Source organism: Colobus angolensis, unplaced genomic scaffold (assembly GCF_000951035.1).
Source record: "Colobus angolensis palliatus isolate OR3802 unplaced genomic scaffold, Cang.pa_1.0 Scaffold374, whole genome shotgun sequence".
In the NCBI taxonomy this organism is placed as follows: Eukaryota; Metazoa; Chordata; class Mammalia; order Primates; family Cercopithecidae; genus Colobus; species Colobus angolensis.
Genome location: NW_012117088.1, coordinates 470358 through 487317, shown reverse-complemented (window position 1 = coordinate 487317; position 16960 = coordinate 470358). Strand labels below are relative to the sequence as shown.

The window sequence follows — 16960 nt, the reverse complement described above, 5'->3', positions numbered from 1 at the left end:
AAAATGCTCTTACAATGTAAAAAGTACTGAAGAACTTGAAAGACAATGAGCGTTCAGAGGAAGGTTTAGTATTTGAGGAAAATTTAGTATTACTATGTTCATTCTCCCATAACTTAGTCTATCTTTTGAAAGTTTATTCAAAAGTTTACACAGAAAATAAACACTTACAACACACCAGCAAGAGTCTGAAAGTGAGTAATAATTGCGTGTGAGAGGGAATCCAAACAACTGCCCTGACAAACTACTGAGATATATGAGAAAGCTAGTTTAATTAAAACAGTGAGAAAAAGGCACGTGAAGAGAAAACTTATCAGTGGAAGAGTCTGGAACACCCAAATAAACATACTGGAAATTTATATATTTCACATAAGCTTGGAAAAACTAGACTTAACTAATGAACCCAATAGGCTTCCTATTGCACTCCTTAGACCAAATAAGTTCCATGTAAATTTTTTAAAAAGTGAATGTAAAGTCTTCAAAGAAAAAAAAAGCCTATTAAGAGTACTAGAAAAAACAAGGGAAAATGTTTATCACCTCAGATTGGTGAAAGCCTTTCAAATTATAAAAAAAGATTAACCGGACAATTAACTCTTATTGTGGAAAATACAGCATAAATGAAAAGTCATAAAAATATAACCTATGAGCTAATTTCCAAATATACAAAGAGCTCCCGCATTAAGAAAAAAAAAAAAAAAAGAATAGACTACCCAGCAACATAATAGAATGGGCAAATGACATTAATAGTTGATAGACATAAAAACAAACAGCATTTAATTAAACGTGAAAATGGCTCAACTACAATCAGAAAAGTGAATTAAAACCTAAATGAGTTGCTATTTCAGTTTGATAAAACTGAAGATAGAAAACTGATACCCCACTCTGATAAAAATGAGGACAAACTACATACCTATGCATTTTTTTTTTATAAGAAAAGTAGTAAAACCACTATGTAGCATGCACACTATGGCAGGAGTGTAGGGAAAAGGCACTCTCATACATCTTTGGTGGGCAAATAAGTATAACCTGTATGGTGGGCAATCTTCATTAAAAATTTAAACGTACATATCCTTTCACCCAGCATGTTGGTGTCAGTGAGAAAGTGGAAAAAAGTAAGACACATTAAGACCCATGAGATGAAGTAAGAACCATATGGTCTAGAATTAACAAGCATCAGAGTGAATTCTGAATTTATCTTTATCTATCTAGTTGCATGTGTGTATATATGTGTATGTATTAAAAACTTTATAGCCCAAATTAAATCCAAAGTATCAGTATGAGCTCTAAATTTATTTCATCTTTACACATGTGTATATATGTGCATATATATATATATATATATATGGTTTTTTTTTCACTCTCAGCTCTGACAACTGAGAAGGATTAGTGACAGTAACATACTTAATAGTAATGCATAGCCGTAGTACCCAGACTATAGTGTCTAAATACCTTTGCCTAATAAATAAACCAAAGCTCCTTAGAGAAAGGGTCAGTTTCAGGTCTGGAAGAGACAGTGTTTAAAATGAACCTAGAACACCTCTTCATACCAGAAGGAACAAAACTATCGCAGATCACTCGGGTCCTGTCAAAAGAACTCAGGAGCCAACCTGTAGTCTCCTGGCCAAAGATGGAATAACTTTAACATTAATAACTGACAGCAATGGATTTGTACCCATAAAATATTTATGAACTTATGACTGTATAACACCAATCAAGCTGTATCAAAATATGAACCTCATCTAGATCCTAATTTTTAAAAAGTAAGCTTACAAGAAATTAGACAAATGTCAACCCTGACTGCATATTTGATATTTAGAAATATAATTTTTAGGTGTGAAAGTAGTACTGTATTTTTTTAAGGCTCTATCATTCGAAGAGCCAACCTACATGAAAAACTAAATGAAAAAAGAAGGAATCGAACCTCCAGAAACTGGTTCCATCATTTAAGGTTCTATCATCTAAAATGTTTATAGATGAAATGATACAATGACTATGAATAGCTCCAAAATAAGGAGTGGGCAAGTTGTAGTGAGTGAATTATAGACGAAATAAGATTGGCCCTAAGTGGATAATTGCTGAAGCCCAATGATGTGCATGTGGGAATACATTTTACAATTCTGATTTCTATACTATAAAATGTACCAAAAAAATTGAGTTTTAAATCTGAAATATTTTATTTAGAGGCTTGTCTCTAGTCTTTTGACTACTCTTACACACATTCATTCAAAGTTTACAGCAAATTAAGGAAAACAGGCATATATACAACAGAAAGCAAAAAGGTTAAAGATCTAACAAAGGGGGAAAAAACCATGAAAAGTAATTGTGGATTCCACATCTTACATGGAAAATGTTCTGGAAACAATTAAGTTTGGAAAAATGTTGGGTGAAACAAAATTAAACAGGTTTGTTTACCTCTGGACTTAGTTCATTTAGACTACACTTCTAAATGGAATATAAAAATGCAGCCTTTCACAAACTTATGTGACAAGAGAATCCTTTGTTAGGGGATCTCTTGCAGAAAGAGTCTTTTGCAAAAACTATGGAGAAAAGTGACTTGAGATATAGATAATCACCAAAGAGTAAATTGCAATCCTATGGTTCCTTACATTTTTAGTAACGATAATATAACTAATATATAAAATAAGTCTAAAAGCAAGTTTATTAATATTTGTAATGTTATAGAATGTTAAAGCAGGAGTTATGAACACAAATACATATAATTATATAATATATATGACCATGAATTTTTAAAAACATGAAAAATGTAATTTTTAGAAGTTACAAAGAAAAGAATTCCAATTCTTTAACTGCCGTGTTCAATGCACATGGCTACTTTCCCACAAGCTTCAGACCTCAAGTTACTAATTCTGGTAGCACAGGGCCCATCACATAGCAGCACTTAATAACTATTAAGTATCACTCAAAACACACACACAAAAACTCTGCTATGCACATAATTTGACTTCTTTTGGTTGAATCCATTTAGTAAAACACGATTCTCTTTCCCCCTATTTTTTGCTAAGATAGGGTCTGGCTCTGTTGCCCAGGCTGGAGCACAGTGGCATGATCTCAGCTCACCACAACCTCTGCCTCCTGGGCTCAGGTGATCCTCCCATCTCAGCCTCGCAAACAGCTGGGACTGCAGGTGCTCACCACCACACCTGGCTAATTTTTTGGTAGAGATGGGGTTTCTCCATGTTGCCAAGGCTGGTCTCGAACTCCTGGACTCAAGAGATCCACCCCACCTGGCCTCCCAAAGTGGTGGGATTAGAGGTGTGAGCCACTGCGCCTGGCCCCTCTTTCCTTTTGATATAAAAAATTGTACCTCTCGGCCGAGCACAGTGGCTCACACCTGTAACCCCAGCACTTTGGGAGGCCGAGGCGTGTGGATCATGAGGTCAGGAGATCAACACCATCCTAGCTAACATGGTGAAACCCCTTCTCTACTAAACACACACACACACACACACACACACACACACACACACAAATCAGCCAGGCATCGTAGTGGGTGCCTGCAGTCCCACTTACTAGGGAGGCTGAGGCAGGAGGATGGCATGAACCCGGGAGGCAGAGCTTGCAGTGAGTTGAGATTTCACCACTGCACTCCAGCCTGGGCGACAGAGCGAGACTCTGTCTCCAAAAAAAAAAAAAAAAAAAATTGTACCTCTCTGAGTTTGGGACTATAAGTTTCATTTTTGGTCTGATTATTCTAAAACAGCAACTTAATTATTCCTATTCTGAACAGGATCTAGGACTCCTACAAAGGTACAGTAACAATTCAGGGCAGAAAAGATAATATTCTAATCAGGTCATGGAAGAGACTACTTCTTTATTCTTGCCTGAGTACTTATCCGACTTTAGTACTTTGGCATGCTGATATACAAAAAAATAGAAAATAAGGTAATAGGAACCATCTTCTAGGTAACAAGACAGAGTCAAACCATACACCGTCTTAACCTAAAGCTAGAAGTGTTCTGCTTATATTTCTAGTCTTTAAAATGCTTCAATATTTTTCCTGAGGAAAATTTCTCACTTCTCAGTTATATCTGAATGTCTCAATTACCTTATTTATTCCTGTACTTTCACTTTGAAATACTATGCATCTATTAGTTACAGAAAATAAATTCATTCACTCATCTAGGACAATGGTCCAGAAAATAAGAACAATGTAATATTTGAAAGTAAACATTGGCAAGAGCTAACAATTTTTCCTTGGGAAGTCTATCCTTTACTGAGAGTTCATGTTCTCCTACATTTTCAGTGTTAAAATGTCCTTTATTTTATATAACGATGGTGATAGTACACGACAATCTTTTTGTATTTTTAAAGTATTCTTCCCCGGCAAAATAAAAAATTGATACCTCTATGACAAACACACAAATTTTTAAATTCCTAAACTTTACTGTTCCCTGAAATCCAAAAGTTTGAAGACCACTGCTCTATATGTATCCTGCTTGTATAAGATAAGCTTCAACTTAACTTTCTATTCTTTCCAACACTACAAAATTTTAAGAAACTTTCTGGTTTAAGGTTACATTTATGGTTTAACAACTTTTATAACTAAAAATCTAAACATTTATCATAGCAGTGGTCATTACTCTTTTTAGCCTATTAAGTAAATCCAACTAAAGCTATTTCCTCTAAATAGGTAACTCTCATTAGACCTAACTTGACCTTAGTTATTCTGTCACTTATTCAATCTTCCTGTAATTCAGTGTTAAAGTCTTCCTTACACATTAATCCCTGGTATTTTTGATTGCTATTCATTTTGAAAAATACATTGTATAAACATCTAAGGTACAAAAAGCAAGACCCAAGAAAGAAGGTATGTGTCAACAGGTCTTTCCATGAGCAAAATTTCCAAAAATTAATTAAAAAGCAAGAGGTGCTAATTTTTTCTCAGCCATATAAGCAAGCAAGGGAAGTAGTACATATTTAAAGTTCTTACTAAATCCACAAATTTGGCAATATTTTAACCATTTGTACAGTAACAACTATCATTGTTTTACAATACCACTATTCCCTAGAAAATACATAGAACATAACTACCTATCTAGCAATAGACTAAAAATTGTCAACTGAAGCCACCACTGAAAGGAAGTTTATTCTACACTTGCACTTAACAATACCCTGGAGAGAACATTTAATCAACGATATACCCTTTTCAATATAACATACACACATACAAGAGTTTTAAAATCTCATCAATTTTAAATTACTTTTTACTTTCACAAAAGACCATTAAAGAAATGATTATTCAAAACTAGCTTTAAAAAGAGAACACCCTAAGATCAGGAATTCCCATTTTATACAATAGTATACTACCCCCTACCTTCACCCCCAAAACTAGATTATTTTAAGGCTCCAGTTGAATGACTTATCAGATCCATAGTCTATACTGGTTACAATGCTCCAAAGGCAACTTCTATCAGGTAAGCAATGTACCACTGTGCTGGCAGAGAACATTCACTACAAAGAGGATAAATAAATTTAGAGGTTTTTTCAAAACTTATTTAAGTTGTAATCAACTTAAAACTTATGAAAAGCATCCCACTCTTTCGTTTGGAAAACTATTTCATCCCTGGAACAATGGCAAGGACAAAACAGTGACATTGTCTTCTCTATAATTCCTGAAGAAAGAACACACAGAGCAAAAAAGGCCCCTATGAATCCCCCACACCTCACTCCCATTTTCCTTTTTTTAATCTTTGGAACCCAAATAAAAGACAAGGTTGCATATATTCCAGTCAGTTCTTGGAAAGACAATTCAAGACTGATGGTTTAAGGTAACCTTACTAAAAGTACCCTCAAAGTTAGAGGTATATACCATGTCTTAGGCAAAAAGTCACAGAAGTCTAGTTGGGGCTATGCTGAACTAGGGACACTTATTTTAGAGTTCACCCTGATGAGACCAGAAAGCAGCAGATGAGGAATGGTTAAGATGGGCAGACATTAGAACTGCTTGTATCTTATCCCTCACCACTCATTCGGCCAAAGCAGATCCTGTTTTGGGTCAGCTGAAAAAAAAGAATAATGGGTAGTGAGATGGCCCTATCTATTATGAAAAAGAAAGAAAGGAGAATCCCTGGTATCTCATGACAACACAATTTGACATTCCACTTGGTGACTAAATACGTATTTTAATTATATTACATTATACACAGAATTGCTTAACTGCATTAGGACATTCTTTGAGGGCATGAATTCCACTTCAGGTGTTCTACCTATTATCAAAGCATATTATTTAGTAAGTTAAAAAAATTCATTTATATTAAAACTTAAAAGTAATACTCATAAATTATTTAAATCTGAATTGATAAATTATTTTGAAAACTTACTGCTTCAGCTTCTGCTCTTGTCTTGAATGTAATTACTGCATGAAGTGAAGAATCATCAATCTGACAATCTTCAATTTCACCATATTGCTTTAAATTAAAAAAAAAAGTATTTCCTCCAAATAAATATTTTGAAATATCCAAAAATCTTAATGGTATTAAAAAACATTAAAATACTAATAAATATAACCCATAATACACACCAACTCATAATGGTTAACAGAAAAGTATGGTGAGCAACTTATTTTAGTGTTTGATATTATAAGATAAAAGGTAGTCCTATCTTCCAATCTTACTCACAATTCACACTTCCCAGAAGTAAGACTTATACTCGATTGAACTATGCTTTAAATGAAGGAAATAACAGTCAAAGCCTGAGCTTTCTTGCTAACTTTCCTCTTATACTCATTAAACCAATCCCAAGATAAACTCTTTCTTAAGCAACATACTGAATCCTCAGAATTTCTATGAGTTTTTGGTACCATTCCCAGTAAATGGTGAAAGAAAGAAAAAGAAAATTTAAGTTAACTTCCTCAAAGTTAATTGTTAATTACTGGGACGAGATTCAAGTTCTCCTGATTCAAAAGTTTAACATTCTAACTGACCATAGTTTTGCTTACTACACACTCCACTGTACTTTATACTTGTTTACAACATTTAAACACTAAACACATTATATTATTCCTGTTTGTGGTTTGTTGGATTTTTTCCCTCATGTGTGGGAGGATTTTTCTACAAACAGCAACCTTTATCCCACAAAATTCTAGTCCTTTATATATCATTACCAATATCTTCCTTCTTATACCCCCAAAGTTTATAACTGTAATCTCCTTAGATCCACACATATCATAAAAATGTTCTGTACAGCACAGTAAAGAGAATGTCCTAGAGCCACTAAGATTCTAGCTCTGCCAGTTATTAGCTGTGTAAACAACTTACTTAACCTCATCATGCATTATTTTCTTCATTTCTAAAATGGGCATAATAAAGGTATCTACCTCTCAGGGTTATCCAAATAACTCATAATGAATTATCATAAGGCACTCAGAGGGCATACCTGACACAAAGTAAGTACTCTATAGGTTTTCAGTTATAATTTTATTACTATTACTACTGGTACTGGAAGATACAGCATTTTTGTTAATCACAATTTGTAATAGTTAATGGCCCTTTAATATTACAGATATTAAATAATGTCAATTTTTTTCCTTTGACATCCATCATGTGTTCAAATCATAGGTTGAGAGAAAGAAGCTAAACTTCAACTAAACTTAAGACTAATAATTTAAATGTGAACTTTGGAGGGAAATTTGAATGTCCAAATGCATATCAGAATTTTTATTTAGAGGCTCTGAATACTTCTCCAGCCAAAAGAACTTTAGTCTCACCAAAACATAATCACAACAAACTCACTTTGTCTGTTTGGATTATTTTAGCACATTCGTTGTTAGTTTCCTGATTAGTTGTAAAACTATACACAACATACAAATTATCTGGATCTCCTTTCTTTTGTGGAAAGTGTGGAAGTAGGGTACACAGCAGGGAAGAGTTGGGCAAGATTTATCTCCAAGCTCCTTTCTAGTTCTCTAATTCCTTTCTTTATCCCTTCAAATCCATCAAGAACAGGACTTTAGACTCCTCATTCTTAAATACTAATCATTTTGGTTATTTCTTAAACATAAACCATTTCTGTCAATATCTCCTTATGTCCCGACAAAATATCTGTAACTGCTGCAAGCCTCCAATAACACCTAAGTCTGAATTTTTAAAAGGTTAAATCATTTATGTACCTACCTACTAGCTTACCTATTCTTTAAGACCTAAACTACAGTTTTACTACTTCATGAAACTTTCCTTTATTGTTTTTTTCCATCATATGCCAGTGTGATACTTCTCTAAGTTACTAAAGTATTTATAGTGCTTAATAAATTATAATTTCATTATAAATTATGTCTGTAGTTTACTCTGTGTTAAACTGATATATGTAAAAGCCTTGAGGATAAATAACTGATTATTTCCTTCATATCTCCAGAGCAACTACTATTAAATATAATGCTGAGGGTAAAGCTGATGCTTAGTAACCAACCTCTGGGATACCACTAAGAATCACAGCATTTGGGATGAAAGGGTCATTCAGCAGGTATAATCCTCATTTTGAACATGAGCCTAAGAAATCCCAGGAAGTCCAAGTTAAATAATGGATTAACAGAGACTAGAATCCCATTCTCCCTTCTTGTAGGTCAATCTATTACCATTAGATAAAGTCTTTTTCATTACACCCTGACACAGACTGAGGTAACTTCCAGATCATAGGTCAAAATTTTATCTTGTTTCAATACTGGGTCAGCTAGATCAAGAATACATTTTTAACAAATACAAACCCTATTTTAATTTTTAAAAATCTGGATGGCCCATGCAATATGTTAAGTTTTTCTTTAAAAGTAAATATCAAATAAAACTAAACTACAAGTCTTCCCTCTCTGAAACAATAAAGTTTATATTGTTCACTTCACAATACTTCATGGCCTACTAAGTGTAAGAATAGTAATGTCTCTTCTAGATAATTACACAAATCCTACAGTTTGTTTTTAAATTAACAAAAAAATTAAAGATTATTCAAACCCTTTGTTCAGATTAACGAGTTGGAATTACTTATGTCCTTTTCATAACATCCTCTTTAAATATGTCTACTATCCCCAGTGATGATTATCAATATTTGTTTTGTTGAGCAGTAAGAAAGTACCGCAAAATGAGGAAGAAGATCTTCTCTATCGCTCTCTGTAAATGCAGAAATCTCCAATGCCCTGGGACGGTGATCCACCACAGCATGACCAGGCACACCTCGTCCTCGCCCTCGCCCCCTGCCTCGGCCATGAACTGCACCTCGACCTCTTGAATGAATTCCTCTGCCCCGACCAGATGAAAGAATCCCTCGCTTGGCAGCCTAGAAGAGATCAGACACACAGGTTAAACAATGCTGTGATTACTAACACAAGCTGAGCATTACACTCTGGCAGATGAATAAAACTTCAATGCAATTTGACAATGTATTCAAATGCTCTATAGAAGGATCTCATAACTTAAATCAGGATTTTAGTTTGGTGAAAGTAAAGGTAGGTGGCTAGTAAACTGAGTAACACTGAGGTCTTGGAATTACTAACTGTGCCTTTTTCTAAGTTCTTGCTCTCTAAGATATCAGGCTATATCACCAAAAGATCAGCAACTCCTGATTTCCAAGTATACAGTGTTAAATGTTACTTCAGAAGTCAGGTTAATCAACAGATAAATAATACCTACATTCACAATAAATATTTTTTCCAGTTACGATTTTCAAATACAATGTTTCTATTTGTTTGCCAGTTGACTTCAATAGGTACAGTTATCTCAAATCATTTTAATTACTTACCTCTATCATTATAGAACCATTGTAACATATTGATATTCTACCACATTATTCTGTATGATGACAGCACACCATTCCTTCATTCCACAAATACTTAATGTGCACTTTCTGTGTACAAGTCTTTACTCTCATGAAACTCAAATCCTAAGTGTGAAGAAGCACTAAACTAAGTTATGGCCGGGTGCGGTGGTTCACACCTGTAATCCCAAAACTTTAGGAGGCCGAGGCAGGCAGATCAACTGAGGCCAAAAGTTCAAGACCAGCCTGACCAACATGGGAAAACCCCGTCTCTACAAAAAATACTGAAAATTAGCCAGGCCCAGTGCCTGTAGTCCCAGCTACTTGGGAGGCTGAAGCAGGAGAATCACTTGAACCCGGGAGGCAGAGGTTGCGATGAGCCGAGATCGTGCCACTGCACTCCAGCCTGGGCGATAGAGCAAGACTCCATCTCAAAAAACAACAACAAGAACAACTAAGTTATTTAATTGTATTAATGAGAAATGACTCAAAACGTGAAGAAATGCTTTAAGATTTGAAAAGAACTTCAAAGATTTGCAGTGAATAACCCACTAGAATGTATGTCCCCTGAAAATATTTTTTTTTCCATTTTCTTCTCTGCCTTATTCCCAGTAGTAGCTGGTGGATTGTATTTAATACTTGTTCAATGAATCAAAGGAGGAGCAAAGAAAAAGGCAAGAATGAGGTAGGGGTTACAGCATGAAAAAAAGCACCAACGCTGAAAGAAATGTAATTTCCCAAAGAATGAATATAATTCAGTGTAGTTGGATGGGGAGATAAGCCTGGAGAGAGGCAGAGTCAGATTACACGTAACTTTAAGGATCATGTAAAGGATTTTGAGTTTTATCCCAAGAGCCATGAAAATAAATAAAAAGATTTTAAGCAGTAAAAGAGTGATGTAACCAATCAGTGTTGAAGAGGATATTCTGGCTAGAGTTTTAAGAACGGAGTAGAAGGAAGAAAAGAAGCTAGGAAACCATTCAGTATGCCACTACGAAAGACCTGAAGAAGGAAGTCTGGACTACAGTAGTGACAATGGAGATAGAAGTAAACGCATTTAAGATACATTTAGGAGTAACATATATAAAATTTGATAATTAGATACAGACGCTGAAGGAAAGGGGAAATCAATTAACACTGCCAGATTTCTGGTTTGCGTAACTGTACAGATGGGGTGTAGGAGCAAGATAAGCAAAATTCTGAAGATGTTGAGTCTTAGATGTGAGATACCCAAATGGAAGGGTGAAGCTGGCACAGCTGCCATCTCTCTGCTAATATAAGTATTTCAGTCTCTTCATCTCAAGACAGTTAATCTTAACATTAGCTAAAATAATCATCTAATATCCAAATAATAATGCTAAGTGAAATAAGCCAGGCAAAGAAAGACAAATACTGTATGATCTCACTTATACATGGAATCTAAAATGATGAAACTCATAGAAGCAGACAGCAGAATGGTGGTTACCAGGGGCTGTGGGGGCACAAAGAATGGAGAGATGTTGGTCAAAGTGTACAACATTTCAGTCAGATAGGAAGAGTAAGTTCTAGAGATCTATTGTACAGCACTGGTTGGTGACTACAGTTAATAATAATTATTGTATAATTGAAAATTGCTGACAGAGCAGATTTTAAATGTTCAATTTTCATCAAAAAATCAGAAGTATGTGGTGTGATGGACATGTTGGCTTGATGTAATCACTTCACAACTTATACATATATCAAAACATTTTGGATTATAATTCTTCATTTGTCAATATAACAAAATAATACATAATAATAAATTTTAAAGGTCAAGGATTAATATTAGTAATAGAATAGTATATACAAAAGTATGCTCTGAGGAATATTAATGCCTCAAAATGCTCCTTGAAAAGGGGGGTCCCTGGACAAATAAATTTGAGTAACACTGAATACTTAATATGTATTTTTAGAGATTCAGAAATTAAAAGCCTCTAAGAAACCCCACAGTAAAAACGCACATCCAATATAACCTGTTCTAAGGTTATATTATTTAGCCTAAGAACCTTTTTCACTAGTTTTCTGTTAACAACTAATGGAATTACTGTGGTGAACGAACACACTCGGGGAAGTACTGTATTACTGCATAAACTAATAATTACTGAAAACTAAACATAAGCCGTGATAAAGGAAAAACAGAGAATGTCATTCAGTGTTTAGCTATGTTATAATAAAAAAGCAAAACACAGAATAATAAGGAATTTTGTTAACGCTATTATTTATTTAAATTCTGGGCCAGAATTTTGAAAATGATATTTTGTTTCAAAGATTCCACCAACACTGGCATAAAAATCCCTACAATGGGAAAAACACAATTTCTCTATTAACATAAAAAATATTTTTCAAACTTTTTTTTCCCCCAAAAAAATATTGGGCAGGACACACATGCAACCACTTCAAGTTTCCAGAGAATGCAAAAGTATGCACATTTAGGACAACATCCTATGGCTTCCTATGACTTTCAGAGAAGACAAAGCTTTAAGGCAAGTCTGGTAGTTACTAAAAGTTAAGTCTTTAATACCTGGATGACAGGATTCAAAATAGATTTCTACTATGTCCAAAAAATGATCAAGTTGCCAACAAATTCAGAAAAAAGCATTAATCTCAGATAAAGCTAAATAATCTAAAGTATAAAAATCTTAAATTTCTGTATCAAACCACTATACAGACATGTACCAACTGTATTAATGACGTTAATGTCTATTTCAAAATACAGTTCCAATTTCTGAACATCTTTTTGCTATTCAAAAATTCTCATGTCATATAACAGGAATCAATCTCACTAGGAGTTGTTTCTTACATAAATAACCATCTAACTAAATTACAAGAAAGCAGTTTCTCTTTTCTAAACATCCACAGCACCATCTATAGGCAAAACTTAAGCAAACATATTCTTCAAAATAGTTCTCAATATAGTTCTCCAACTAAAACTGTCATACAGCAACTCAATTTATATGCAAAGAATATCTCCATAAAAATACCTGAAAAGCCTTTATTATAAGGTTTTTATTCCAGGGAAGACAGAACAAAAATAGAAAAGAAACAAAATTCATTAGAAATGGAGGAACTTGGGGATATAGGCAGAATTACTGCCACTCCTCATTAAATAAGATTTTACCTAGCAGCTCTGAAAAATCTGTTGACCTCTTCCCTCTTTCCTATATTAGTATCTCAATATGTATGCCAGGGATTACCAACAATTACTAATGAGAATGAAGGGAAGGGAATATATTTTTAAATTGACCACTACAACTGCATTTGCTTCTTTCAAGCCTACTGTGTAGTTGTGATTAAACATACTTCCAGCTGTAATTCTGTATACTTTCTCCTAAGTTCAGTGACTTCTTCTCCAGCCTGCATCTTCTTATATAAATCCAGTTCTGTGTCAAGTAATTCCTTCTGCATCTAAAAAATAGTAATTAATATTTTAGGTGACAGTAATTATTATCCTGTACTGATACAAACCTTTTTAAAATAACTTTTACACGGTCCCATTTAATCCATATATTTCTATCTCCAGTATAATCACTCTAGTCCAAGCCAAAATACTCCACACCTCCACAATACTGTAACAGCTTCCTAACTTGTTGCTACTTTCACTGATTTTCCTATAATTCATTTTCCATACAGCAGCCAGAAGGAGATTTATATAGACTGATATGGGTAATTTAAAGGAAATAACTGAAAGGAAAAGTAAGTAACAAACCCTAAAAAACCAAGGCGCTAATGAGCAATACAGAGTATGTTTTTATGTAGAAAACATACCTATCTACATACATACATTTGCAAAAAGAAAAACTAGAATAAAACAGAACTAATGATATTGGTGACCTATAAGGGGTGAGGACAGAGTGCCAGGAATCAAAGGGAAAGGGGTCTTTTATGTATTCCTTTTTACATAGTTTTGCTTTTGAACCATGAGAATTGTTTAACTTGTTCAAAAAATAAAATACAATTTGCAAGAACTGGAGCCAGAGAGAGAGGATCCAAAACTGAATACAAATGCAAATAGATTTAACTTTATCAAATTAACAACTACACAAAAGGGGGACAAAAGTAATTTTAGATCATAGTTCTGACTTCACACCTTTAGTGGAATACACCGAGGCTGTAAAGAACGTAAATAAATTTTGAATTTCATATTTAGTTAGCTGTTGGGAGTGGTATTGTTGTAGCAATTTTGGTACTACTTTGAATGTATTATAGTACTGTGTTTAATAATAATATATTGAAATTAGTGAAACCAAGTTGTCATTATGGGAATATAAATAAAATACGAAATAAGGAAGAACCATGTGATGTTGGGTTTGAATTTAAAATATCAATTAGAGTCATGACTATATATATACACACATACATACAGACACCAAGTATAAACATTGTATATAACTCTGTTTTTTTCTTAATCACTTACTACCATCTAAAACTATCTTGCTCACTTATTTGTATCTAATAGGTTGATCTACCTGAATTTTCCCCTTTTCAATCAACCCACTGTGTACAGTGTTGTCAGAATGTTATTAATACTTTTCTATTATTAACCCTCTATATCACCAACTACTATTATATAAAACTCAAACCCTCAGTCAAGCAGTCATGTACCTATATCACTTTGTCCTCAAGCTGCCTTTTCAAGATTACCCATGACTATTTTTCTAATTACTGACTTTCCAACCATAACTCCACAGAATTTAAAAAATTAGTAGAGTTTACTTGTTTATACTTTTTAATTTATGGCAGGGGGAGAATAGCACCTACAATGGTCAGATTTTGAACAAAAGACATTACCTACCAGAAAAACTGAATCTTAAAAATGTAGTGTCTAATACTTTTCAGTAAGTAATAATATGAACAACAATACAAATTAAAATACCTGAGTCTTGGTTTTTATACTTTTTGGAAGACAGCGCCCAGGAGAAGCAGCTTTGACCTCATCTTTCAACTTGGTAATATTTTTTGTCAAAACCTCTAAAGTTTTCATTATTTCTGCTTTATCTTCAGACTTCATTGTTTTGTTTTTCTCCAGTTTTGAAATTAACATCTGCCAAATTTTTAAAAAGAGAAAAATAAAGCTCATTACTCCTACTATCATTAAAAAAACAAACACTGCAAAGTAAGTTTAAAAATAAGTATTACTACTTTTTTTAGTTTACACATTTGTGAGAAGGCTAACCATGACTAATTATCTAAAGATAGCAGAATAGCAGATTCAGTGATGCTAACTGTATCTCAATTCAAGTTTTACTCTTGGTTAAATCTGTGAAGAACTGCTACTATTCGGGTCTCTCAGAACATAAGTTCAAAGCACACAACCAGAAGAAACTCAATTCTATCACTGAAAAATTATCAATTTGAAAAACATATTAACAATTTTACTATCTAATTCATTTGTTGATGTTACCACCTCTAAGTATTCCCACTATCAATGTCATCTCCAGCCCAGAAAGAACCAGTAAAAAGCTTTATGGTTCCTTTCATACAATGAGATATTAGAAAAAATGAATGTTTAATTCCTTTTTCACCTGAGAATGATATTCCCAACATCAACAGGAAACAATAAGATAAGCAAGATAATATGGGGTAAAAGAAGCCACATGATTACTGTAGGTTTCCTGAACTAGGATGGCTTCAGTTTTTGGTTTTGTAAAGTACTATGATCTCTCTTAAGTACATCCAACTTTAAATCAGAAAAGATATACATTTCAAATCAAAATGCAGTTTCTGTATTTTCAACATTTTCAAATGTCATACTACTAACCTTCATTACTAGACATAATCAAGAACTGAGACTAATTAAATGTCATGAATTAGAGTAACATGGTTCAAAAGAAAGAATGCAAATCACATAAGTAATTTTTAATTTTCTAGCAGTCACATTAAAAACATAAAAAGAAACAAATACAATTAATTAAAATATTTTGCTTAACCTAATATATCCAAAATGTGACATTTCAACAATTGTGATGTTTTACTTTTTTCTTTGTACTACATTTTGAGATCTAGTGTATATTTCACACTTACAGCACATCTCAATTTGGACTAGAGACATTCCAAATGCTCAACAGTCAGATGTAGCTATCAACAGTCAGATGTGGCTACTAACTGCTATACTAAACAACACAGGACTAGAGGATCCTAAGTGAGTGAAGAAAGGTACATATCAATACCGAGGAAAAAGGTTCCATTTAATTATCTGTTGAACAAACTACTGTGCAGCAACACAGCTGAATAAACACCTTAATTTCATTTTATGTTGATAACTATAGTACCAGTTAAAGTATAAAGTATACCCACCATTTGATGTATGCTCTTCATCTCCAATATTATCACTGACAAATATTTGCTTTACCATTACCAATTACAGCAAATCTTTTTATGACTATGTAGTATAAGATTAAGTTCACTCCAAATTATAACATTTGCAATTTTGCCAAATCTAACTCTAATATTTTACCTTCTGTGTTTCAATGTGCTTTTCTAAGATTTCTTGTTTCCTTTTTCTCACATCCTGCTGAAGTTTCAATGCCTCCTAGAATCAGGGATCAAAAATATCATTAGAATATTACTAAGGATAAACAATACTATCCAAGAGAAGAGAAATGGTTGTAATCGCAGAAGCCTGTCAACAAAAATTATATGCAAGCCTTTTCTATGTAAAACTTAAAATATGTATGCAAGTTTCAAAGATTAATCACGGGAACCTTTCCTTCAAAGAAAAAATTTTTATTTACTGCTATACTATGGAAAATAAAGGTTCAGTGGCAGCCAACAAACACTCTTTTAGTCTTATTTTGTAATAAGCACTGAAAAAACACATACACAAAGAAAACCTTTCCTACATGCAAAAATTTTTTATACTATATCAGTTGTACTTACCTGTTTTTTTTTCTGTGCTTCATTATTATCAACTGCAGAGGTGGAAACAAGTAAGGTTTTTTGTGCAGCCTTCAAAGCAGCTGGATTATACACTGTTTTTGTTAGGCCAGTAGATGTAGACAACACCTACCAATAAAAATTTAACTTTTAAAAATATGTATCAGCCATTCATGATATCCTGTTTTCTATAAAACTCAACTTTAAAGCACTACTGTCAAACACTGAACTAAATGTATTTTATACTTATAAAAATGAAATCATATTTGGTGATTTGAAAGGTATAAATAAGTTCTAACATTTAAAAAAATTA

General features: G+C 33.4%; 1 protein-coding gene across 1 annotated transcript in view; it reads right to left on the bottom strand.

Moving 5' to 3' along the window:
• The window catches only part of RBM26 (RNA binding motif protein 26), a 95167-nt gene that overhangs the window by 16451 nt on the left and 61756 nt on the right, over positions 1-16960 (bottom strand). Inside the window, exons 15-20 of the mRNA XM_011953837.1 lie at positions 16651-16776; positions 16229-16303; positions 14648-14815; positions 13075-13179; positions 9079-9279; positions 6339-6425 (exon numbers count right to left, since the gene is read on the bottom strand). Of these exons, the coding sequence (XP_011809227.1) occupies positions 6339-6425; positions 9079-9279; positions 13075-13179; positions 14648-14815; positions 16229-16303; positions 16651-16776 (762 nt within the window). The remainder of the gene's footprint in view (positions 1-6338; positions 6426-9078; positions 9280-13074; positions 13180-14647; positions 14816-16228; positions 16304-16650; positions 16777-16960) is intronic.